General features: G+C 37.0%; 1 protein-coding gene across 4 annotated transcripts in view; it reads left to right on the top strand.

The window, feature by feature from the left end:
• The window catches only part of INTS6 (integrator complex subunit 6), a 45,445-nt gene extending 19,060 nt beyond the window's left edge, over window positions 1–26,385 (top strand). For 3 of the 4 annotated variants that reach the window (XM_075046280.1, XM_075046279.1, XM_075046282.1), the window contains 15 exons: window positions 1,707–1,796; window positions 9,797–9,980; window positions 11,019–11,144; window positions 12,011–12,165; window positions 15,057–15,209; window positions 15,349–15,481; window positions 16,000–16,094; window positions 16,515–16,625; window positions 18,246–18,461; window positions 18,570–18,696; window positions 19,936–20,078; window positions 20,746–20,980; window positions 21,729–22,100; window positions 22,570–22,663; window positions 25,798–26,385. In XM_075046280.1, the coding sequence (XP_074902381.1) occupies window positions 1,707–1,796; window positions 9,797–9,980; window positions 11,019–11,144; window positions 12,011–12,165; window positions 15,057–15,209; window positions 15,349–15,481; window positions 16,000–16,094; window positions 16,515–16,625; window positions 18,246–18,461; window positions 18,570–18,696; window positions 19,936–20,078; window positions 20,746–20,980; window positions 21,729–22,100; window positions 22,570–22,663; window positions 25,798–25,891 (2,328 nt within the window). In that variant the 3' untranslated portion in view covers window positions 25,892–26,385. The remainder of the gene's footprint in view (window positions 1–1,706; window positions 1,797–9,796; window positions 9,981–11,018; window positions 11,145–12,010; window positions 12,166–15,056; window positions 15,210–15,348; window positions 15,482–15,999; window positions 16,095–16,514; window positions 16,626–18,245; window positions 18,462–18,569; window positions 18,697–19,935; window positions 20,079–20,745; window positions 20,981–21,728; window positions 22,101–22,569; window positions 22,664–25,797) is intronic. The other variant, XM_075046281.1, reaches the window with a different exon arrangement.
• The last annotated feature ends 962 nt before the right edge of the window (window positions 26,386–27,347 follow it).

The following is a 27,347-nucleotide window of genomic DNA, read 5'->3' as shown; positions in this document are numbered from 1 at the left end:
TTGGACCAGAATATTGACCTAAAGAGCACTGTTTGTGACATTCTAAATCTAAAACCTTGTTATTTTTATCAATTATCAATTTATTTTTGCAATCGTTTATTAGCAATAGGATTAAAGTATTTTTATATTCAGTATCATGAGAACAATATCCTTTACCTCTAGTTAGAAACCCTGCTTTCAATATTATTTCAGTGCAATGTAATTAGCTTCCAGCTGATGTTTTGCAGTTGTGGTGAACTATTAGTTGGCAGAATAACACACCATAACTGTTCTTCAGAATTAAATAAGGCTAAACATTCTTAGGAAATTATTTTAATTAAAATTGAGTATGTTTTGAGAGTCCTTAAATTCTTTTGAGTAATTGTTTAAATTGGTTTTTGAACTAGCTTAGCTTTTATGGGAGAGATTGATCTTCACTGTTTAATTTTATTTTTTCATATTTTTTGTCTGTAGTAATGGTATGCTATTTTAAAAGAAAATTTTAGGATTCTCACTAAGGTTTGAGGAAAATATTGCCCAAATAACTTTTTAATTTTTCTGTTGGCATATAGTAAATTAATCACTGTAGATGTGGTGGTGTGAATTAAAACTGGATACCCCTCACCAAATATATTTCAAATTGTTAGGTGATATATCTGTTCTAAGTACACATTCGGTAGGTGATCCTTTATATTAAATGGGTTATAAAAAAAGTGGATTTAAAAGGTCTTTTTCTCAAAACCTATTAGTTCTCTATGTTTTAGAGTAAATTGTAAGCATTCATGAGACAGTTTGTCTTTATAAGCAGAACTAGGCTGTGGGTCTAGTTGTATTTTTCTTTATTGTTTTCTGAAGATGAAAACCAAGGCCTTAAGCTTGGCAATAGGAGGAGAGTAGGACCCACTAAACAAGAGCTTGTGGTGGCTTTTATCCAGTCGGTCTTCAACCCTAGCTGGAGTGGAATGTACTGCCTGGGCTTGGAGTTGACATGTGCATGGATTACTTTGGGATCCTCTTTTTCAGGAGGGACAGAAGGCTCCTGGCATACTGGCAGTAGGAAAAGGAAGTGCTAATAGAAAACCAAGTGTGTTTGCTACAGACTAGACTAGTTGAATGTCTTGGTGGGATCACAGAATGCCTTGCCTTGTATATGTGTCTGTCTTAAATGATTCATACAGAAAAATTATCTATTTTTCAAGTATTTGTTTCTGAAGTAAGTCTTGTGTGCATGGTTGAACCACTTTGGTCAAAATGTTCATTCAGTTTTCCTTAATACATAGAGTATTAGTTCTTAACCTGGAGATCATGATCACAAGGTACTGGGCAAATGCTTCAGTTGGTCACGCAGTAATTAAATCATGCATAAAATCAGCCCTGGAATAGGGGGAATTGGAAGCATCTCTGGTTTGAAGAGACAGTTGCTCTTTTAAACAGCTAGTAGCTTGTCAGAATACTGCAGTGCACGTTGTTCTTGAAGTCCTAAGTTAGCCATTTTTGCCATGCTTTTGTATGCATTTATTGAATACAGATATATTAAGTGTCTAGCTTTACATGGCCTAACTGCAAGAAGACTCAGAAACCCATAGCACTTTACTATATAGTACCTGAGAATAAATACCTCAGGCCTCATTGTTTTGTTTGTGGGTATCAATGGCTGTTTAATGACTGAACAGAAGCTTATCAATTTGTTACAGCATTTTACATGAAATTGCTTTTTTTTCCCTTAGGGACGAAACCCCTTTTTTCTGGAGCCAGCAATAATTATAACAGTTACTGATGGAAGTAAATTAACTACTACCAGTGGGATACAGGAAGAGGTAAGATCTGACCTCTGTTTACAATGATGTGTACTAAATGTTGTGTTAGAATACTGTTTGCACTTATGTAGGAGCATAAATGACTTCTCAAAAGTATGCTCATTAATAGTTTAAACCTGCGTTTTTTCCTTTTTAATTTGATGTAATTTTATACAATAGTACTACAAAAATCTGGATAGCTCTTTTTCCTTATCACATGTGAGAGAAACATGTAGTACAACTGTTCATCTGTTTAGTAGAATCAGTTTGCTATTTCTATCCAGGGAGTTCATGGATTTTCAAATATGTTGTTAGCAGAAGAAACTGATTTCTGTAAAGCCTGTATGTCTTTAACTGGTCTAGATAGAAGTTCTTTATGTATAGACCTGAATTAACGTAGTGATTTCCCAAAGGATGTGACCACTAGGGAGTATGTGAAATACGTACTACTTTCACACTGGGCTCTTAAAGTGATTATAATCAAATCAGTAGTATCCTTATAATCCAAGATAAGAGCTGAAGAAATGTATTTCAAATTAAATCTGTAGAGCAGTTTAAAACACCAGATCTTAATATACTGGAATATCTGCTCAGACATCTGGAAAACTCAGAGCTATAGCAAATGCTGAGGCACTGAATTATTTTAACTTACTGGTGGTTTTGAATTCTTTCCTTAAAAGATGGAAGAGGTCACTAGGGATAGGGCTGGTCTGACCAGCTCAGTGCCCATTCCATGCAGTAGTAAAGAAAACCCAGCCCAACAACAAGAAAAAATCCCTAAGCTCATTGCCTTTTCAGGGAAAAGCTTAATATCCAAAGGTCTGTCCTGAAGCTTAAGAGGAGGATTCAGGCTTTTCCATGTGGTACACCACATTTGACTATACAGATTAACTTGTCATACATCATTGTTCATAATTTACTTGAATTTCTCCTAATACTCTATTATATGACATTCTTACAGCACTTACGGAAGTTGTTTGTATGAAAAGTGGTATTTGAGTGTTTTTGTAATGTATCTGACTTAGAGGAAGAAAGTTGAATGACCTCATAATTTTATGTGGACTACTAACAAATAGCCATAGGCAGTAACTGAAAGGGCATGCCTGGATCCATGATACCAAGTAGGTTGTCTGTATAAAACCTCACTTTCATCATTATTTTTTTTTTACTCAATAAGTCCTTTTCAGCTTAATCCAGTGATTGATTGGGTGTGGTCCAAAATACTGAGTAAAATTGCAGCCTCATATTTACAGCGATTGTCAGTGAACAAGTGTTAATTAAACAGAGGGTAGTGTGACACCTTTAGAGCCTTCTACAACATTTAGTGCTGTTAGCAGAATACTCTTTTTTTAAGAGCTAATTGGGTAGTCACTTAGCTGTCTAAGTCTTTTCTTGAGGAGAAGCAACTTCTCTGCTGTCAGATGACTAACTTGTAAAGTCTGACATTGACATCCTGGAGTGAGGGACACCAGGATGCTCAGGGGGTGAAGCAAATGGCATCTGGGTAGAGGCTGAGAACTGGGTTTGTTCAGCCTTTAGAAGAGAAGCCTGTGGAGTTGGGGGTGTCTTACCACCATCTGCAACAACTTAATGGGGGAGGGAGCCTGGCTTTTCTTGGAGGTACACAGGGCTGAGGTGAGAGGCAACAGCTGCAAATTGTACTTGGGGAAATTCTGACTGGATATCAAGAAAAATTTTAACTGTGTGGGTGATTGAACACTGGCATAGGTTGTCCAGTGGTTGTGAGATCTCCATTATTGGAGATGCTCAAAACTGAGTTGGACAAGGCCCTGAGCGATCGGAAGGTTCTGGACTCTGTAACTTTCATGTGTCCCTTCTAATGTATACCGTTCTATGATTCTACATTACATTTCCTTTCATCTTGTTCATTTATCCAAAATGATTTATGTAAGAAAGCTCTATTGGCTGTCATGAGCTCTTTTTCTTACAGCGAGAGTATTTTTTTATAGCCAACAAGTTTTTTGTGTTGGTCTTCACAAGATGACATTTTCTTATGGTCAGGCAAACATTTGGTCACACATTCACATCTTTAAATTGTTGTAACTTCTGTTGAGAAAATGGGTTTTCTGGTGGCTGCTTTAATCTACTGAATTTAGGCTTGGCTCATGAGTGGTGCTCACTGATGAGTGTGCACTACACCCAGAGTTTTAGTGTCATGATTGTGACATTGGGCCAAATTTGACACTTACATGATTTGAGATGCAGAATCTGCTCTACTAATGATAGTGAACTAATGATTTCTTGGTAAATGAGCAAATTTAAAGGCATTGCCTTCTGGAGGAACTGCAAGTGACCGCTGCTCTTACTTCCTGCAAGACAAACTGCAAGTTTCTTTGAGTGCTCTTCCATATTTATTTACAGGGTATATATTTCATACCCAGCAATGGATGTGATTTTTTTTTTTTCCCTCTTTTGCTATAGCTGTACTGGTAGGAACATCCTTAACACTATCAAAGAGCAAGGGAACAAAGCATCTGAGGGTGCTTCTGTCTTTCAGGGATAATCTTTTGCTTTTGTCAACGTGTGTCCTATTGATCAGAATTTTTCTTAGTGTAGCTTGAGCATCCTTTACAGTTACCTCTCAAGTTGGACATGCAGAAATGAGGCAGAATTAATACAGTAACACTACCCTGGAGATATGGAAGTCTGTTGTTGCTCTTCTGTTCAATAACAAAGCTTTTTGGTCACTTTCAAATGTCTCTTCTGTTCTTTGGGTCTGACTTTGGAGAAGCTATTCAGAGTTGGTGTTGGAAGTGATCATATCCCACTGGCTATGACAACAGTGTTTTTACTTCCTGTGTAAAGTTCTTATCACAGACTAAGGCAGTATATTTTTAGTTCTTTTAAAACTTAAGTACAAGGGAACCGACAGAACATTGTTTTTGGAAAGCCTGTGAAGCCAGCGTGGAACCTGGAGGCAAGTTTTCTCAAAGCTTTGTCATTTGGATGAACATTTGCATTCTTACCAGCTAAATCAGCTTTATCACTGCAGGAACACTTGTCATTTGCCCCAGTGTGAAGCAGTCAAGCTTAAACCCTGTTTCAGAGCTCTTGCTGAATTCTTCAGATGTCCTGTTCCTTTGTGGAATTTAATATGGGTTTTGCAGATAAAGAGCCTTACTCATTCAGCACTACTTTGTCTCTGATGAATGTGGTTCCTCAGACTGAAGACAGAAATGATGCTGTCTATGCAATTATCATCTTCACCAGCACAAGTTAGTAAGATTTTCAGTCTTGTCCCTTCTGGCACTGACTTGTAATGCACCAGTGCTGATGTACTGGAGTGCCAGCATCAGCTCTATGCTCAGCATGACATGTTGACCAGATTCTTCCCTGGATTCACTTGTCCCAGTCATAACTTGAGGAAGGGATGGGCTTATACTGTTGGAATACCATCATTAATTATTGGTCTCATGGTATGGATTCCTCTTGGTGTGGCTTTCACTTCTGGCCTGATCCCTCAAATTTGGTCTTAGCCCTTTCCTGATCTTTCCTTTAACAAGTGTTTAATTGCTTGAGGGGATTTCTCTTATTCCTCTTCATGTTATGAAATAAGATGTCATACTTCTCCAGTTTTGCAGCTACTAAGCTATGTTCCCTTGTCTTCCTTCTACATGCCCTCTGTTTTAAGAGGAAGCATTGAACTCCTCCTTGCAAGATGGAAACTGGGCTCTTGACCTATTGATACATTCTGGTGAATGATTGTGCAAACAAAAAGCATGAGCAATGCTGCTTGGCTTCTGTATGTTGCTATTCTGATCTTCCAGTTATAAGAGACTCTTACAGGAGGAATCAGTGATTTTTCTTGACTCCTTATCCCAGAACTATTCAACATTGTCACATTGATCCTTCTCAGGTCTGATCATCTTGCATCCCTGCTGTAATAACTATAACAAGTGGTAAGGTCCTGCTTACTTTCAAGAGTAATCAGGAACTGTAAATGCTCCATAATATTTTTAATCGTAGTTCCTACAGCTAGAAATCTTGATTTCTAAACAAATTCTGCAAGAAACGTGTGGCAGATCTTATTAGATGTATGTTCCCGTTCTTCCTCATCCATGTTATTCCTGTTAGCAGCAGTTGCCAGGATCACAGCATTTGGCACTGAGCCCCAGGAGCTCTTGACGTGTGAATGCTGTGGAACTATCAGCTCAGTGTGCTCTTATGGTTAATGTTAGCGTAAGAATGGCCAAGTGTATCATGTCGTTGACCTGGTGTCTCTTCAGTGATCTTAAGTTATTTCCTATGGAGGAACAATTTGTGGCTTTCTATCTCTGTGTTATAGCTGCATACGATTGGATGGAAAAAGATAGAAGAACATAATGCTGCTGTTAACTTTAAGTGGAGTTTCTCAGCCTATGAAGAGCGTGTTTTCTCAGCTGGGCTTGAATCTCATTGCCCATCCTTAGTCCTTCAGTTCTCTAAGGAGGAAATGCTGCATTTGCTTGGAATATTAGATGTGCCTTGTCTTTTTATGGGTACCAGAAAAGCCTGCAAGGAAGGTTATTTGCCGATAGATTTTTATTTTTTTTTAAAGATTTCTTTTTTTAGATACAGAAAGACAGAGAAGTTGACTGTCTCTGTATGGATATTTTTATTGAGTACCTAATCGTGTATCAACCTTTTATGAGATTTCCCAAGATGGAGCTGCCTGCAATTACCTGGGTACTAAAGCTTAAGCAGTGCTAGTGCTGCCCATTGTAATGCATGAACCTGTAAGTGCAGTCATTGCCAGAAGAGCATTGCTCTCTTTCACCAACTACCTGCCACTGCAGAGTTTTCTAATGCTTATCTAGCTTTTATTCAGCCTAGGGTCTCTAGGATCCTCTGATGCTTTTTGAGGATTTCATACTGTGCTGCTTCTTATGATGGCATAAATGTATGTAGAAACAAGGACTCAGAATAAACAAAAGACCTGCTTGCCAATAACGGAGTTCTTTAAGATCTCTTCAGTAAAAGGTTGTCCTCCAACCTCTCTTGGTTGTTGAACATTTTAGTGGATTTGAAGGCAGGGAAGAGGCATAAGACACATACTGCTATCTTACTGCAGCATTATGGCATTTGGGAATGGTAGGGTTTGTGTGTGCTCCTACAAACTAGTGTTGAGACAAAACAGCTGTTTTTGGTACTAAGCTGGGAGGACACTTGTTGTCTATATATAATCACAGACATGTTGAAGACCATTGCTGGTAAATAACCTCCCCTTAAACTGTTCAGTCTTTCTTCTCAGCAACCAATATGAAGGATAAAGAGGAAAAGATGTGCATGCCTTTATATTGAAATATGCGTGGCGAAAGAGAAATGAAATGCAAGATGTACATTTCTAGGCTCATCTGATTTTCTGCTAGGTATGCAGTTGCTATGGTAATACAATACCAGTTAAAAAAAAAGTAACTGGAGGTAAGAAGACCAAGTTACTAATGTGTGTGGAGAATGAGGCCTGGTTTGAATCTATAATTTCTCCAGTAACATGGATGTTAAATTAACTAGAATTAAACTGTGGGAAGGAAAGTGAGGACATTTGACTTGATGCCGCTGGCTTTGCTTGTCATCTTGCAGTTTGAAAATGTTCCTGATAGTAATATGTACATAATGCAAAGACCTGCTCCTGAATGCTGTTTGGTTTTGGGTTTCTCTCAATATATATAACCAGCTAAGTCAAAGAAAGGTTTTGTAGTTTGAGATAAACTGAACTCAGGATAGTGTTGGTGCAGGGCCCAATGGGATACTTATATATAAATACATATATTAAAAAATATGTATATATGCTGCCTGAAGAAAAACAGTGCTGTTAACATATGTATGTTTTGCAGATGAAGTGTACTCTTCAGAGCTAGTAAATCTTCTGTCCAGTCAGATCTAAGTAGGAAAGTTTGGTGAATGATGTTCCTTAATAGCCCCAGGTGAGGATGGTTTAGTACTTGCAATTGAGTCCTCTTACAGTCAAGATTCTGGGCTGTTTACTAAGAATGTGGCTATTCTTCTAACTGAGTTTCCTTTGCCAGGCAGGCATTGCTGGCCCTTTGTCTGAAAGGGGGAAATATATGCATGCGAATTAGTAATAAAACAGGTACACAGCTGAGTGCCCCTTGACCGATTTCATGTGAAACGTTTGGGGAAAATAGTGCTGCTCTCACATGTGCTTTCTGGTTGCATCAGCAAAAGCAGAAATTCAGGACGAAGCATCAGGTGTGCTGAAAAGTCCAAAGGGTTCTCATTCTTTTTCGCATGTTAAGAGAGTGAGTTTGTTGTTTGTTCCTGGCTTTGAGACTGTATCAATAAATTGATTATTTTTCAAACACAAAGATGTGTATTTTTCCCAATATGAGATGCTTGCCATTATGTAAATAGAAATAACTGAGGTTTCCAGTTTAGAAATTAGGTTGAATGCTTTCAAGTTAATCTCTTAAAAATAAGCAAACAAGAAACTTTTTCAACAGCTTGTTGCAAACTCCTCAATGAACCACTATGAACTAAAACTGAAGGCAATTTGTAATGGCTGCCTTTGTGGACTTGCATCATGTTTCGGAACAGACTAGCAGTTTCCTTTGCTAACATTGAGATTGAGAATTGGGATTGGGATTTTTTGAATGCTGCATGAGAAGGAAAGTGTTTGAGGAAGTGTTGAGTTTGCTTCAGCTTCTGGGCTTTTAACCCTTGTATTTAGCTAGGTAATGGAACTGTTTGCACCACTTGAGTCATTGCTTTGGGGATTTTTTTTCCCTTTATGGCTGCAGTGCTCCAGGTGGAATGAGAATTTTGCTTGTACTGACAGTGGTATCATCAGCCAGGGATCTATCAAATATTTCTGAAACTTGTAATTACTTGTTGTAAGTCTAGTCTATCTGTTCAGGGCTTCTGTAGTTGAATGTTTTGATAAGCTTTCTTTTTCCTGCTAATCTCTGTGTGAGGTGTCTGGATGCAAAAAGAGTGGCTAGAGTGTTCTGAACGCCTTGTGCTGTCCCTTAGAAGCTAATGCATTGATTATTTTTTTTCTTGTTTCAGTTAACTGATTATAAAATTGCCACTAACCCTGGGAATTTTGGTTGTTCTGTTAGTCTCTCTGGCTGTTGGAGTTAGTTGTTAATAAATAATATCCTGACCATTGCTGTATCTTCAGTGCAGCATGTTTGAAGCCTGAAATTTGAATCTCTTTACTGTCTCTTGGAATTAAAGAGAAAAGAATGCTCCCATGTTTTGTATGTCCCTGGACGGTATCTTCAATATTTTGAACTAAAACTTTTGCGTAGTTCTTCCCAGACAGAAGCAACACAACAGCATGTGGCAAGCAATTCTTCCTTGTATGGGTAGCTGTGGCTACTGTTATCTATTACCTAAAAGTGAGAACTCATTTTGCATTTCAGTGTCGATTTTAATCTTAATCTCTGTTTTTCACTTAAAGCACAGGCATGAGTTTAGTTGTGGGATATACCCAAGTGATGTAAAATCTCTGCCTTCTGATTCTATAACATAACTACCACATTAGTTCACTTGTTGAAGCTGAGTTATTTGGAGCAGGTGATCCTGGCAGCTAGATTTTTTGAGCAACTATGCCCAAGTTATATTTCTTCTGCAGGAGTCTTAGATGAACATTACCTTTTCAGTTGTGCTTTTTATCTTGAAGAATCGAGGAAAAGACTGAGCTGAGAATGGGCCTGTTTTGCAGAAAATTGTTTGAAGAACACAGCAGTGAAGCAGTTCTTACTACTGAAATTCTAAAGAAAATATTCTATTGATTCTGAAGTTTAGATCGGTTTTAAAAAGCGGTTGTTCCCACTTAGTTCGTAACTCTCAACTTCGTGCATCATGTTGCCTTGAAATGTTTGAAGTGTTGATTAAATGATGGGTGTCTTGCTTGTAATGTACAGTACCTGAATCAAATTATAAATATCTGTGGAGAGGTTATAACTGTGTTTAGAGTGAATTGCCATCACAATTTAACTTGATTTTTTTTTTTTATTTTGAAAGCAGCATATTCACAGATTTAAATTCCTTTTCAGCTCCATTTACCTCTCAATTCCCCTCTACCTGGAAGTGAGTTGACTAAGGAACCCTTTCGATGGGATCAGAGGTTATTTGCTTTGGTTCTCCGTTTGCCTGGTATTACAGCACCAGAGTCAGAGCAGATGACAGGGGTACCGGTGGATGACTCTGCAATCACACCTATGTGCGAAGTCACAGGAGGTGAGTGCCCTGGTTTCCTTTGACAAGTGAATACTTTTGCAAATGAAAATGAATTCAGTTTAGCTCTGTTACTCATTCCACCCCATGTACATGATTATTTCTAAGTTCTTACATTATTTGTGAAAACTCAGAACTCTGATACAATAAAACTAAGGACACTTATTGCATTAAAGCTACAGATAATTTAATGTAACCTGTCTTGGAAGAGTGTGAATCTACTTTCTTTAGCAGTTTTTTTAGAAGAGTAAACTTCTTTTCTAATGCACCTTGGTATCACAATTAGAAATTGTAAAAACTGAGTCTGTTCTGCAGTACAGTTTTGATAAATTCCTGGCATACTCTGATCTGAAGAAGCCAAAAATGAGGGAAATGTGTTGGGTTGTGGTTTGTTTTTTTTTTCCCCCTTTCAGAGCATGCAGAATGCAATGCAGAATTTCTGCAATGCAGAATGCGTAATATTTCTGCAAAATTGGTACTCTTCTCTCCATCATAACTCATATTCTTAATCTCTTAGAAATTATATTCCAGATCAAACTCAGGCATTAATTTTATAATTTGTTTGTAAAAGTTTTTGATTACATCACATATTAAAAACATAACGATTATTCTGATGCATTGGAGGGGATGTGATGGAGAGCAAGCAAAGGGATTTAAAAAGCATTCCAAAAGGATTTGATTCCACTGCTTTCTGACTGTAATGTCATACTATACTAACAATGCTTTGACTTAGAATTTGTGGACAGTTAAGTGTTGATGTCTGTCACAAGGGGGAGCCCATTTTCCATGAATGCAACCAAGAATTTGAGTTAGTCATTAAGGGTCTAAAACCCAAGCATTTCCAATGAGGTGCATGTAATACTGTTACTGCTTCACTAGGCTGCCTTGCTGCTTAAAGAAAGAGGGAGTGTTCGGAAGAATCTTTAAATCAGCGATCCATATGTAAATCAATGTTTGTGATGGGTGAACAGTTTTAAATGATCCAAGTTAAAATAAGGGCAGAAACACTGAACAACCTTAACCTTGACTGTTTTGTTCTAGGTCGATCATATTGTGTGTGCTCTCCAAGAATGCTGAATCAATGTCTTGAGTCATTGGTGCAAAAAGTGCAAAGTGGAGTGGTAATAAATTTTGAAAAAGCTGGACCAGATCCCTCACCAATTGATGGTACTTGAAATTTTTTACACTATGATATCAAATGGCGGGGATCACTATCCATATAATTTAGTGAACTTAATGTAATAGTTGGCAAAACAAAAGGAAAACTGTTGCAATTTAAAAGATAATACTACAAAAAGGACCTGCTGTGTCTGAAATTCTGTTGTTCTTTTTCAAAATACTGTGTAGCTGCTAGACACTATGTAAAACCTCTACACTTGGTCATATTACTCAGGTAGTTTTAAATGCAGTTATTCATGTCAAGTATAGCTAAATGGGTTCATGAGTTTAAGCAGTAGCTTTCAACCAGCTAGAAATGTAAATAGCTTGATATGGAAATACCATGGGTTTATATGCTTATCCTTTTTTGTTTAATGTAGTAAAGTGACTGCATTAAGAGTTAAAATAGCAAATACAACTGTGCAGCCTTAACTTCTTGTTCTAAATAGCTTAGCTAGGTCCCTCTTAAGATGTTACTGAGAAGTGTTTGTGGGATTTTTTTTTAATCCTGCCTTGCTGCAGTAAAAAGTTAGTCCAGTGGTATTAGTCGTGTGTAAAATTTTATTTTATTCATGGAAATTTAAAGGTTCTCTGTTAATAATAATGGGAGGAGAAAGAAGCTGATTATTGTGAAGGGCTCCAGATAATTGGCTTTCTCAGCTCTGATCCTCTAAACATTCAGTGCTTATTTGGTTTCTCATAGTTTCTGGGTTTTTGCAGAAATGCTTACTGAGAACTCTCTGCTGTTCTTAGAAATATTAACTGCAGGAAGAGCTCCCCTGGGGGTTGAGGTCTTAAACTCTTCACAGAAGTTGTTTAATACTCTTTTTGAGTTCTAACACTATTTTGACTCATAAAGCCTTTTTCTTCTGTAGATGGGCAGGTGGATATATCTAGATCCTTTGGACCCCAACCCTGGCACAGCTGTCACAAACTTATTTATGTCAGACCAAACCCTAAAACTGGGGTTCCTATAGGTCATTGGCCTGTTCCTGAATCCTTTTGGCCAGATCAAAATTCTCCAACGCTGGTACGTACTGAAGTTAGATAAAGCAAAGGGTTTGTGTGTTGGGGAATATTCCAGGATTTCCTATTCACTGATTTTTACATCTTGAGATATGTACTTCATTGTAGCAACCATAAAAATGGTGTGACCCAAGAAGGAATGACACATGTAAACCTGTGTTGCAGTTATCTCTGATAAATTACTGATGAGCAAATAATACCATGGGGTTTGCTTTTTAGTAACTTTGAAGCATTAAGAAACTGCCTATAACAGATTTATATGTCGACCTAGTACATGCACGTAGTGTTTCTGTTTGAACTCTGTTAAAATATCAAATGAGAAATAAGGTGGCACTTTGATAATAGCCTATCAAATTCTATTGCCTCGCAGATGGTATTAATAAAAGATAGTGTGATCTTCCCAATTTTGAATCCTTGTGATAGTTCTGTCTTCATTCTAGCATGTGAATGTCATTTCATCTGCTGTTGTGCAGTGTAGCCATACCTTGTTTATCCCAAGTAGAGAAACTTGTCTTGTTTTTTTAAATACTACCCAGAGAATTAATTTTATTTGTTCTTTTTCATAAAAGGATGTACGCCACTGCCTTTTATTTGGTCTGAGAACTAATTGTTAGTATAGTATAATGTATTTTTGTATTTCTGCTAATCTTGAGAATCATTAAAATAGAAATAATGCAGTTGTATAATTGTTCCCTACATTTCCTGATGATTTTTATTGAATTTTTGTGGATTTTTTGATCTGAAACTAGTGTGCTGACTAGCACACTATTGATCTTTTCATAAATTTTATCTCCTTTGTTTGAAAAATCTATAAAGTTCTTTTAAATACAGGTTTTTGAGGGGTGATACAAGTATGAAATTTTAGTCATGTTTACAGGTTTGATATTGCTGGCATCCGTGGCCACATTCATTGAAGGACGTGGATGCCCTTCTGAACTACAAAGCAAGCTAGCATATATGAATAAAAGTAAATCTTCTATAGTAATTTAAAAAACAAAATGTCATTGTGTACTGGATATTAAAAAGCTGCTTTGTAGGAAAACTGTCCTGTGTACTCCTTGTAATCACTGTCAATGGCTTATGTGCCTCTATTCACTGTATAGAGTCAGTACAGTTTGTCTGCTGCTGCAGATCTTGATTGTGATTGCTAAAATAGATCTTGCTAAGTGAAGAGTTGTTGAACTGAATCTGCTAAAAACATGAGGTTGACTTACCCAAATAGCAAGAAGATGAGAAAATTTTTCTCTTAGTTGTAGCATGTATAGTTCTCATAACTGCATAAAGCACTGGATTATTGCATGTGCAGCTGAATTCCTGTTGACATCAATTGGAATTCCACATTGAACCTTCTATATGCAACATTGTGGTGCTAAGTTTGCTGATAATGTTTCAAGACTTGTATTTCCTTACTGTTCTGAAAACATGGTATTAAAACTTAGCATATTTTGTAACTCTTGGCTGTTTAAGAGTCCATAGTTAGATATTTTTCTTTTCCTCCCTGTTACCTGATCCACAGTGGAGTTGTCTCAAACAGTCCTACCCCAACAACTGTTTTGTGTACTGTAGGTAATGATGCTATCAAGGCTTTCTTAAATGTATATGAAAGTCTGCTAATAATTGTGTTGGCAGATCAACATGTAAATGGCTGCTCCCACTGCTCTGAGGTAAAAATAGTTCTGCTGTCCAGCCAAGGGTTATTCGACTTCTCAAGTCTTAGCATTCAACTTCTTTTGCAGCCTTTTTATTGCTAGTATAACTGCTTCATGGCTTGGTCAAAAACTCCACCACAATTATTTATTGGAGGCATCTTCTTTGACGAGAACTGCGGTTCCTTCAGTTGGTTGGGCCTCCTGTTTTGTGTGCACTTGGACAGTACACCTCCCTCAGAGTGGAGATGCTCCAGGCAAGACCCAGCCCTGTGGACAGATAACACTTGGGTGGCTCATCCTGAAAGGAAGAGGCTAGAGTTTCTAGATGTAGGAAAAATACTTTCAAGTTGAGGTGGTAGGAAGGTCCAAGAAACCCTGTATTTCCCTAGTTTATCTTATGTATTTATTAGTAACCTTCTTGTAAAGAGAGTAAATGGAAGGAGGCTTCCCAACTGAGCTCTTCCCCAGAGCCTTGTGGCCTTGTAGGAGGCTCAGGGTAAGTATAAGAGCTTATGTTCCTCTCCTGAAAACCCTCGAGTGGAAGGCGTACAGCTCCAATTTTCATTACACACAAAAAATCAGCTTTCCCTTCCAGCAAAAGAAATTGCAAATATGTTGTTAACCTACACTTGAAACTCAAGGCACAAAGGCCTTTTCCCTGTGATTAATAAAAAGATTAAAATCCAAACACTTAAATTGCTTGAATTGAAATAATTTTTCACAGGCCTAGTTAAAACGTGAGTTCTTCTAAAGCTTGGTTTTTTCTGAACTCATGCTGCTCTTGGTCATTATAATTCAGTTTGAATCTTGTAACTCTTTAATTTGCCAAGAAGGAAAAGTGCTGGAGGAAGTCAGCAAATGCAAAAGTACAATGCCTGCTTTTGTGGGGAATAAAGATGCGCATGCCCCAGAGTAGCATTGAAGATGTTTTTGTCCCCACTGGGATTTACTTCCATTTGCAAAGTTTTTGTGTATATGCAGGAAGTTTTACTTGCATACTGTTCTAGACTTACTAGGTAAAACAATTGGCATTTACTTAGAAAATAAGATTCTTTCAGATTATAAGACAGTGCTAAGGTCATAAATTAATTGCTTAGGACTCACTAACAATAAATATGAATCCTGTATTGAATAGGCTTATTAAATATATGTCTGTTTTCAAAGAACCTGTATTACTTTAGTTGTCATAGCACAATTGCATTTTAATCTGTGTGCAGACTTATTAACAGTGAATGCTTATGTTTAGCCACCTCGCACATCTCATCCTGTGGTGAAATTTTCCTGTACTGACTGTGAACCGATGGTCATTGACAAACTGCCTTTTGATAAATACGAGTTAGAACCTTCACCACTGACCCAGTTTATCCTGGAAAGAAAATCCCCTCAGACCTGCTGGCAGGCAAGTAGAGTACATGCTGAACTGGAAGTTATTTGTAGAATGCTGTTTTTCGTAGACTTTATTCTATAATCAAATGAGGATGTAAATTTTCAGCACACAATATTTTGGATTTACATAAATATAATGTGTTTTATTGCAGGTATATGTGAGCAATAGTGCAAAATACAGTGAACTTGGTCATCCTTTTGGTTACTTGAAAGCTAGTACAGCGCTGAATTGTGTGAATTTATTTGTGATGCCTTACAATTATCCAGTCCTCCTTCCACTGCTAGGTAAATACCACTTCATAAAAAATTTTCTTAGGTGGTAGGCAATTGAAGAATTGATCTCTTCTAATTAGATTACTGCAATTAATGCCAGTGTTAATCACACACCTGTAGAAAGGTAGGATGTTGAGCAATGTATTTGTCATCAGTAACTTGTTTCACTTGTCAGCAGTTGGCTGACCTTCATGACCCAGACTCAATGTGTAAGATAATTTACTTAATCATCACTGTTTTGGATATGTTGTGGTCTCGCTTTTCATTATTTTAGGATCCATTTTTCCCAATCTGTTGTCTCAATTACCAATTCAATTTGATAAATAATTTATCAGGTTCCATCTTTTGGCTGCAGCTTTAATCTTGTCTGTGTGTATATTTAGTTTAGTTATATGTATGTTAAAATAAGTATATTAATTTAAGCACGGAGCAATTGGCATTTGTTTGAGAGTTTCTTTTATTAGAAAAAAAGATGCAATGCTGTCTAGACATGCCTTTCATTTTGTCTCTTTTCTTTTTATAATCATCAGATGACTTGTTTAAAGTACACAAGGCAAAGCCTACATTGAAATGGCGACAGTCATTTGAAAGCTATTTGAAGACAATGCCTCCTTATTATCTTGGGGTAAGATGACTTACTGTGTTAAAATTTCTATTTTGTTATGTAACTATAGTTATCTTTCCACTATGGGTGTAGTCCCTATTTCAAGTAGAATATGTATTAATTTAAGAGAGAATAGCTAAACTTCATGCATAATAATCCTGTTTTCACTGGAGTCCTGTGGAAGGCTTGAGACCTGAATGTTATGAAAATTTCATCAGCTGTGACTCGTATATAAATGATATCTCTGTTCGTAATTGATTCTGTATGAATGGAACAATGCTTTAAAAGAACAACAAAAATGCTGCCCTTGAAAGTCTTTGTTTTTCTTCTTTTCTAACTTTGAGGACCTCAGGTTCTATTTGAAATGGATACAGTTAGTTGAAGTATGTATACAACACTTATAAAGTTAAATATGACTATACAATATATTCCATGTTTCAGCCTTTGAAGAAAGCTGTGAGAATGATGGGAGCACCAAACCTTATAGCTGACAATGTGGAATATGGACTTAGTTACAGTGTCATTTCATATCTCAAAAAGTTGAGTCAGCAGGTAATGTTGAAGCAAAAGAGCAGTAAAAACTTATTCTAATATCAGGATAATCTTAAAATACTCAAGTTCAATGGCTTTGAAGGGAAAAAAGAGCAGAAAGATCAAGTTAATACCTTCCAATAAGCAATTAGCAAAAAAGCACTTTAGTTTTCTGAATTGAGGGAAAACTTAACATTTAAAAATAGACTTTATAGACTGGACTATAGAGATAGATATGGAGGTACAAATTGAGATTTTTTTGTATTTAAGGACCATTTTTACTTGTACAGACAGTAACATATTTTTGTCCAAAAGAAAACATGTTGTCTTACCTTAGATATTGAAGATGTTCTAGCATTTTTTTCAGAAAATAGAGATTGATACTTTGTGCATTTGAATTGGAAAGTGTCCTTTCTTTGGCTTGTGAAATGAAACAAAGTGTTCCATAAATATAAACTGACATAATTCAGAATCTGAAATAAGGATACAGTCATAGAAGTGGCAAGTGACCTTTTGAAATTGTTGACTGTGTTCAGAATAGTGCCCATATCTTTGACTAGTCTCCTGCACCAGCTAAGGCATTTCTGCCTTGCTACCTCCACTTTTATTTTGTTAAACTGTGCATGTTAAGCTTTCTTGTTCAAGGTAATAAAAAAATGCAGTAGGCTTGAAACTTCAAGAAACAGTAGTGCAAGTACTTGTAACTTAACTAATGAGTTTGACCAGCTTTTTCTTAAAACATTAGTAAAAATGATTGAGGGAGCAAACTTCTTGAAGTTTATAGTATATACTATTAAATCACAGTCATGTTGCTCAGTATTCTGTGGACTGATCTCTCAACCTAGACATCTTAGACTCCTAAGATGTAATGACATGCACTGCAAATTGTACTTAGAGCTTTTCTAACTTCTGAAAGGCGCTGCTAATAGAGACCCAGTATTCTTAATAAGTATATATTCAAATTTTGAGTAGGCTATAAATTTATGTGAAACTGCGAAAACAACATTGGCAGGTGTATTAGTAAATTACTTTTGGCTCTTTGTTCAACTATATTCTGCCAAAAAGCTGGCATTTATGAACATGTTTGATTTTGGTACAAATCTAACATAATATTGGGGGTTAGGTCTGTCTAGTCAAACAGAATTGGGTATTGTAATGTATTTCATATTTATTAATGTTATGACTATTTGTATTGAGCTTTTAAAAAGTTGATACCATTGTGTGACTGATCACAACTATAGTTGTGGGAGAATCAGTCTTTTGAGAACTATAGTGTTTAGCTGTGATTGTAGAAAACAGACCATGTGAGTACAGATAGATTTGCAGAGAATTACTAGTCAAATTATGGCATTTTACGAAAATAAAAGCATTGCATGCATATTGGTGCTTAGATACCATAATGGGCAGCAGAGGAGAAATATGCAGAAGACCTAGGCACAAACTGTTCACTATATTTAAAATGGTAGTAAGCATTAAGTGGTTATGTATTAAGCACTCCTTAAGCACTCATCCTGGTTATGGTCGTCATAGTGTATTAGCACATTGTTGAATCTTCTGGGTAGGAATTTAAAATGAATAAGTCTGACTAATCCTTTTAAGAGCATATTGTCAATTTTATTTATTTATTTATTTCAAATTAAGGCCAAAATAGAGTCCGATAGAGTCATTGGCTCTGTAGGCAAAAAGGTAGCGCAAGAGACTGGAATTAAGGTCAGAAGCAGATCACACAACCTGTCTATGGCACATAGGAACGATTTTCAACATCTGCTACAGGGGATTACTGGGGAAATTCCTCATAGACCTCTAGACCTCAATATGAAGGAGTATGCTGGGTTCCAAATAGCTTTGCTGAATAAGGTAAGCACCACTGTGTGTAATGTTGTTATTTTCAATATACTTCCATTGAAATGCTAGATATTGTTTCATACATGGTATTAATTGGAACTTTATTTGCTGGAACCATAGGATTTGAAACCTCAGACTTTTAGAAATGCTTATGACATACCCAGAAGAAATCTTTTGGATCAGTTAACACGAATGAGATCTAATTTACTGAAGAGTACTCGCAAGTTCCTCAAAGGACAAGATGAAGGTTAGATAACAGTTTATTTTTTGTCTACCTGTGATGTGATTGGTACTAAAAAAATGAGGACTATAACAAGTAGCGTAGTTCTTTAAAACTTCGTGGATGTCTGCTACTGCCATTAAACTGCATGTTCTTTTAGATTTTTTTTTTCCTTAAATAGCTTACTGGAAGAAAAAATGGTGAGGCTAGAGAAGATTGCAGATTCACTGCTCTGTCCTTTAGTCTGTATGAGGAGACTTGGGCTTTTAAATAAGATTTTGTTCACTGTTTTTTCCCAACTTTCATGATGTGTCTGGAAAAAAAATCACAGGGCAGTTCTGAACATTACAATCTCTCTCCATAGAATTGGATTTTTAGCAGTGGAAAAATAAGGTTGCTTGCTGGGTGCTGCCTTAGGCCAACAGCAAATAGTTCAGTAGTCTGCTAATTTATTCCTTTACCTTTCTACTGTGTCTTCTGATACTGCTTTATGCCAACAGAAGATGATGAAATAAGTGGAGAAAATGAGAAGAACAATGTGTATGTTACATTAGTCCTGCCACTACTTGGGTCAGATTAACATCTGTAATGAAGTGATAATGTAAGGTGAAATGCAGAGAAGTTACTTTTTGGGGAGGGGGTTAAACCACTAAAAGCAGAAAAAAGCTAACATTAGTTATTTCTGCTAGCATATGTTTTGCTTGTTCAAAGGCTTGGCAACTTTAAATCCATAACAAGTTTAGAATCAGGTCCTATGGATTTTAAGAACTTCTTGATTCCAGTGGTCAAAAATTACCATTGCTTTGGGAAAATGCTAGTCTCATCAAGTAAATTTTGGGTGGCTAAAATTGGGTTATGTCAAAGCTGTATGCAGCATGGCATTACTACTTTGCATTAATGTGTCTTTTGTTTGTAGTAATGTTTTAGTTATAATTTGTTCCCAGTCTCAGTTTTTTCACCCATCTGCCCTGTTGAAAACTTATGGGACATATTGGAAAACTAACATCCATGTATGACAACTATTGCTTATTTCCCTGTCATAATGATAAATGCACAAGGCACGTACTGATTCATTTAAGCAAGTTTCCTGCACTCAAAACATGATGGTATAAATACCAGTTAGGCAAGAATAATGGTGAGTTTTGCAAATCTGTTTTGTTAATGCATTTGATAAAAGACTGAAAACTGGAGGTGTGAAGTGGATGTAGACTAAATTCTCATAAGGTGAGCAGTATCATATATTAATAAACCCTTCTGTTATGATAGATCAAGTTCACAGCGTACCTATAGCACAAATGGGAAACTACCAGGAGTATCTAAAACAAATACCTTCTCCGCTCCGAGAGCTTGATCCTGATCAACCACGAAGGCTTCATACTTTTGGCAATCCATTCAAATTGGACAAGAAGGTGACTTTACAGGAAAGCTTTGTAAAAATGTGCTGTTGTGAGTGTGTGCACTGCTGATTAGACCATTCAAAGACCAGTGTATTGGAGAATCACTTTCCAGTATTTGCAGAAGTACTGCTTACAAGAAAGCGTCTCAGATGTTTTTCCATCAATAGTATCCTATGGAGGGCAGTCTTTATTGGAAAATCAGTATTATGCCTCTGAATTGTATTATAAATGAAATATGTTTGTCACTGTAGTATAACTAATACCTAATCACGTTTTCTTTACCAAACTTCCTCCATAAAAAGCTTCCCTTAACTTTGAGAGCATGGACTCTCCCTTTTGTCCAAATCTGTCTTGGACTTGACCAAATTACCAATGTCATTTAGAGCTGCTCTTTTAAATGTTTTAGTTATTTTGCAGTTACTGAAAAGGAAGTTTGACAGCCCACTCGGTTGTCTTACTAGGCAGACTGTTGGATAAGGGCCTTAAGCACATTGATTTAGTCTAGGGAGGTTTTGGTTGACATTTGAGAATTCAGTACATAATGGCATGTTTTACATAGGCATGTTTTACACGCCTTATACATGGTAAACGTCATCATAACATCAAAGCATTCGTTGTATTTTATATGATGTATTTTTGGCGTAAAGTTTAAGAATTCTCCCCCTTAAATTAATTACAGGGAATGATGATAGATGAAGCAGATGAATTTGTATCAGGACCTCAAAATAAACATAAAAGACCTGGAGAACCAAATATGCAAGGGATTCCAAAAAGACGACGTTGTATGTCCCCACTGCTCAGAGGTCGACCGCAAACTCCTCCAGTTGTGAATAACCATGTTGGAGGTAAAGGGCCACCAACGCCAATCACTCAAGCACAGCCTGATGTTATTAAACCTATTCCTATTCACAAAAGTAAGTGAATCTTCATCATCTTTAGAGAGTTTGCTTTTTAATTTATGCAAAAAACTTGTTTATGTAGAAATACCATTGGCTGATTTCCCAAATATGGTGATTTTATCCCTCATTTTTGAAAATGAAGTATTTAAGTGTGCATCTGGGGTTAATTACAGAAAGAGTTAAAATAGTCCTTCAGACAGAAGTCTCTTTCATATGAACTTCCCAGTATAAACAATGTATTTCCTGTATTAAATGAGGAGACAATGTAAACAGTCAGAAGGGTGTTCTTCCTTTGCCTGGGAATGCAGATGCTCCAAAAGTATCACAATGTGAAGTTAATTTGAATTTTGCTTCAAGTGTGGTGAATTCACTTCCCGTAGTGTGGAGCTGAGGTGCTGTAAGTCTTGCTCACTGTTCAGCACTAAAGTAAACTTTGTCAGTTCAATTTAATGGGGAAAGACAAGCATGTCATTAAAACAGATTTTACAGGTGCTTTTTCTTTTGTTGGTAGTCCATATAGCAATTTTTCTTTTCATATATAGAATATACCTGTGATTTTTTTTTTTAAGCCATTAATTGCCAGAAGATATAGTAATGTGCTCACTGTTACAACCCACAAACACAGTTTCTTATGCCTGGCGTGTACAGTAGACAATACAAGCTGGAGCATAGCTTTACAAGAGTTTAATACTGAACTGACTTATTGACTTATATCAGATGATAAAGAATGTGAAACTGGCAAGTGTAATCTTTTTTTTTTCAGCATCAGAAACAAATAATGAGGTTACAATGGATGATGTGGTTGAGAATCATGTTACAGACCCACTTTCATCAGACGTTTTCCCAAATACTGTGGATTCAGAGTTTTCAATGCCCTCTTCTCCGTTCAACTCTTTGGATCGATCAGCAGCTCATACAGAGGATGTAGGCCATGAACATTTAGGGAATAACTTGAACGTTGATGGGTTTTTGGAGAATCATGAGGAATCAGGTAGTAAAGAGCAAAGTACTGAAGAGAACTTGCCGATGTCTTCACCCAGCAAAGGGAGAAAAACAGCGCACTGCAGAAGTTCCAGAGAGATTAATATAGAGCTAAGAGCACAAATTATGAAAGAGATCCGAAAACCAGGAAGGAGTAAGTATACCAAATCTCAGGTGATTGGCATGAGAGCTAGACAAAGAATTCACATTAGATCACTATTTTAGAAACATGATGAACCATGAGACTGAAGCAAAATAAATTTAAAGCTGAAAAGATTTGTTTTAAAACCTCTGCTAAAAACTTACCAGATGAGTGATTAAAAGATTGCTATACTTATCAATGTCCATGATGGTCATGTTTTTTATATTATCAGTGTTAGAATTAACTTGTTAGGTGTTCCAGTAATACCCTAAACTGCAGTTTCCTGGTTTTTTTTTTAATGCTAGTATTCATTAAACAGTATGTCATTGCTACAGGCCTGGTTGATAGGAGATATATCCTAAAAGTTTACAAAAGCTGAATGAAATCTGTTGCATTTCACTCAGATTTCACTCAGATCTATTACAACAGATATTTGTATAGGCATTTCTTAAGTAACTATGATTTTGCTCTTCTGTTTAAGAGTATGAAAGAATCTTCTTTTTACTGAAGCATGTACAAGGAAGCTTACAAACCCGACTGATATTTTTACAAAATGTTATTAAAGAAGCTTCAAGGTAGGTAACTGAATTGTATTAATCTTTTAAAACTGCACCATGTACTGCTATACATAACTGCTTGACAACCATGCAGTTCTTTATTTGAAACCTGCACACAATGCTTTGCACTGCAAATAAATAATTCCCTAGAAAAAAATCCAGAAACACATAAACTTACTGATGTGTGTTGTTTGCACAAGCTTACCTTTTTGCCTCACATTTTGTCTTTAAAAATGTGACTCTCTTCCTACAAAATTTGGCAGCAGTTGAGTGTTACTGTTGGATGCATCAGAATTAAATCCTCTCTCCCACCATAGTCAACAGTTTTCTGTATCTACTGGTAGAAAAGGTTGGCAATTCTGTTTCTGTTGACTGTTGTTAAATTTTAATTTTTATTGGTTTGAGTGTAGGAAGAGCTTAATCTCTCTCTTTGGTTAGATTTTTATAGTGCGGTCATTTCACCCACCTGGATAACACTGCAGTTCTCTGCTTCTTTCCTTATCCAGGCAAGCTATCACATTTAACCAAGGTTCCCTACTCCCTGCAGGAAACATGTCTAGGCTCTCCAGAGTTCTCAGGATAGTCTTGTTTTGTTAACTGACAGATGACCTTTGCAGTGCTAATGGAATGCAATTCAAATTTGGGATTCCTGCTCTTTTTTCCCTGCTCCAAGAAGCTCTGACTCTGAACATAGACTTAAGAAAGCTCTTGAGCATTTCAGCAACAAAGTGTGTGTTTAAAAACTGTCCCCATTCAATTCTGGAGGCTAATCCACCAGAGAGTTGTGAGGGGAGAAGAAGGTTTCTAAAACAATCCAGTTTTCAGCATCCTGTGGAAACTGACTGTCCTGCAGTTCCTCTTCTGATAGCAGAAAAGCTATCTATCACTTTTGAGAGGCAGAAATCAAGATGAGGTAGATAATTTTTTTTTTTCTTCTTCCAGTTGATTGTGAAAATATTAAGGACAAGGATATACCACATCTCAATTTCAAATCCTTAGCTATTTCTGTTCTGGCAAAGACTTTTCTTATGCTTAGTGATACACATTTGGCTCAGCCTGGGTGGGTAGTATTAGTGCTTATAAGGAGTCCTTACTGAACACAAGAGACATGACTTCCCAATAGACGGCTATAACTTTGGACGCACAAACTGAAGAGTTATTTAGGAACGGGCTAAAAGGAAGTAGTCTATGTAGTGGAGAGGTCTTCAGTATTTCTGGAGTTGGCATAGCAAGCCATTTATGGTCCTAGCGCTAAGAATAAGTGTTTTTTTAATTCTCTGCGAAATAGTCTAGAGCAAAAGCTGACAAAATAGAGATCAACATTCTCCAAATCAACCAACTTCTCAGTATGAGAAATTCAGTTCCCTTTTATTTATTCTCCAAATTAAGAGCTTTAGGCTACTAATACACATAGCAAAGCCCAGAGTGTGTACCTAGGCAAACTGCTGACCAATACCCACTAGTGATAAAAGTGCTGGCAATAAGTAATACAACCAATTTCAAAAGAATAATGAAGCTTTATGCTCAATAGCTAGAACTACTCAAGGAAGTTTTATTAAGGGAACTAATATTCTTAGAGTGAAGAGTTGCGTTAGAGTCAATGCTTAATTCTGTTAATTACAGTATTAGTTAATGTGGTAAATTGTTTCTGTTGACTTGGAAAAAATAGTTTGCTGTAGAGTTCAGCATTTGGAAAAGAACTTTCAGTGAGATGTGCTGAAGGGCTTGACATAGTGCACTGTAAACCTGAATTCTTGTGACAACAGTTATGTGAGAATAGTTAGCAATGTGTTTTTTCCCCACCTTCCACCAGGTTTTAAGTTTCTAGGAAATGACTGCTGACAATGAACTTGCACAGCTGCTTCAGAGGGGCTTGAAGGTATTCTGGAAAGTAATGTTACTGAGTCACTTGCACAGAGTATTAGCACGTTAAATTTGGATTGTATTATAGTAAAGCACTTTGCTATTAGATTATTGTACTTTTACTACAGGGAATGAGAAGGAATAATTACCTATTTCCCAGGTTAATACCTTTTAACAAGCAGGGAGCAGTTGTGAAAGCAATGAGGAAGAATGGGGGGGAAGCAGTACTTGAAGTGTGGGATTTCTGTAGGGTTACTGAGGAGAACTGTGATGAGAAGGATGGGTAAGGGGCCCAGAGCATGGGTGCTCAACAAGATAGTCAGTGGTTGGCAATGGGAGCTTGTTTCCCTGTAGTCAGGCTGGGGTTGTGGGGAGGTCTGTGGTCTGGGAATTAGGGCAGATGCCATGTTTCTGTGAGTCAAGAACATGGACTGGGAGGCCTGGCTGGGACTAGAGGCTTTTGCTGGGGTTTACTAAGGCCACAGGACTGAACCTGGCCTGTAGTTGAGAATAGTACTGAGCTGAGAAAGTGTGTGGTCTTTTCATTGCTGCTTATCTTTGAGTGTGTGTACAGCTGCCAAAGTATCGGTCGGATGTGGCTTCTCAGATGCAGAAATGTTGCAAGGGGGAGGGCTAGCTGGAAACAGCAAGGAGTTGTGAGCGCCCAGGCAGGGATGTGAGCAAAGGGGACAAAATGGTCTGCTGTTCAAATTTATGTAATCGATATGGAATAGAACTGCAGAGACTCGAGGTATGGATTACATCTGCATTTTCTTTAATTTCTTTCTCAAACTTTTAATTTGTATTTTCTTGTCAGGAAATCTGCTCTGCACTGTGTAATGGCTATTCCTTCACCAGTAGCAACTTCACTTAACTTTTGTGAATGCACCATGAAGGCATGCAAATAATCCTTAAAAGCTGCTGCCAGCTTTAAGGTTATAGTTCCTTAGACATATATTTTATTTCTGTACTTCAGAACTTCACTTCTGGAAACAGCAAGCACTCAATTCTCTTTTTCCTGGCTTTCTGAGGGCTGAGTGATGTTCAGCAACATGCTAGAATAGACTGCAGTCAGCATAGTTTTGTATTCTCTCATTAAATGGAAGAGCAGGTTAGTAGTTTACCAGAACTTTAGGAGACAGTGTATATACATATGAGGTATATATAACCTCATCATGCACTGGGCCTAAAATAATAACTGAAGTTTCCAGGGTTCAGTGAAAGTTTTTGTGAACTATGTTTCATGTATTACTGTGTGCATCCACTATTATGCTTTCTTTTAAATACAGGTTTAAAAAACGAATGCTGATAGAACAGCTTGAGAGTTTTCTGGAAGAAATCCATCGCAGATCCAATCAGGTCAACCATATCAACAGCAGCTAAGAAACACTGCACACAAGAGAAAGCCACAGCAGGGCGCTGCTGTCCTTAGTTGCATTCATTTTTGACATGCACTCTTATCTCAAGTTCCTGTACCCGAAAGAATGAGAAGCTGCTCTATAAAATGATGAGAAAAGTATCCATCATCTTTTTTTTCTCCACTTCTGTTATTTTTGTAATGTGAAAAATATTACAAAAACATTTTTATTTAACTAAATGGAGAACTTGCTTGTCATGGACTTAAGTGTCACTTTCCCTCAGGTTCTATTTTTCTTAATCCAACCTTCAAAACTATCACCTCTTAAGGTTGAACTTTGCCAAAAAGTTGCTTTGTAATTTTCAAAAAAAAAAAGCACATACATTAAACAAGGTAATGTTTTGTATATACAGTTATTTTGGATATATTATTGTAAGTTGTATAAATGTATTTTGAAAAATATTTAAGAAAAGCACTTTTGTTATTCCATCAATAAAAGCTCTATTTTAATCTTTGTGTAGGATTGAGTACAGTTTTTATTGGAATGGTTCATTTTGCCTTCCCTTTCCAGAGCTTATATGTTCTACTGTCAGTGTTAGAGAGCGAAGAGCAGTTTTGTGTCACTGGATATTCTGTTCTTAATCAGAGAGCAAGTGAAAGGAAGCTAATGCTGAATCGCAACTACGGTAGGATGATCCCTTGTGGCCTTGTGTACTTTGCGCTTTGCTATTTGGTGAGTAACATAACAAACTGATGTCCTGTATGCACATCCACAGCAATGACAAACCCCACAGTTTTATGAGGATACAGTGTAGTAAAGCAGGGGTCAGTAGCCTTTGAGGAATCCTGCACAGAGTTTTTCTGTGTCAGAAGTTTTTACATGTCTACAAATGCAGGAACAGCCAGAAGGTGCTGCTGCTTGGGTACAAAATATCACCGAATGCTTTATTGGCCATGTCTTTCATCTGTGCTAGATGCTCCTAAATTCTGGAAAGCTTTGTTTGATTCAGTGGGAGCAACTCCCCTCTCACGCTTTTCCTAGGAGTCAGTGGTTTGCAGTCTTCACCCAAAATCTTTATGGGCCTGGGTTTCTGATGCCTGTGCCGTGAGTTGCTGAATCTTGTAGTAAAATACTCACTGTATCCCAACTTTTGTCAGGATGCTGAAAAAAAGCATTTTTCTAGATGCTTTTAGCTTCATTTGGTGTTCTTCAGGAATGTCCATTCTATGTTGTGTTCACTTAAAAAAAAAGTAAAATAAAAGGTAGTAAAGGTAGTACTACTACCTTTTTTGGCAATAATATTTGTTTGGTCACTGATTGAGGGGTATTTCTGCTTCCTACCTGTTCTGTCAGTTTTGAAACAGCTTCTCAACTTGATTTCCATTTGACAGCATTTTGCTGTTTGCTTGTTACCTTACTATCTCAGCTGGATTATATCTAAGTCTGGGACCAGACTGAATCTCAATTTTGTTCTTAAGTTT

The sequence above is a fragment of the Buteo buteo genome, chromosome 14, assembly GCF_964188355.1.
Source record: "Buteo buteo chromosome 14, bButBut1.hap1.1, whole genome shotgun sequence".
Lineage (NCBI taxonomy): Eukaryota > Metazoa > Chordata > Aves > Accipitriformes > Accipitridae > Buteo > Buteo buteo.
Note: the sequence above shows the minus strand (reverse complement) of the source record. Positions and strands in the feature narration are given on the sequence as shown.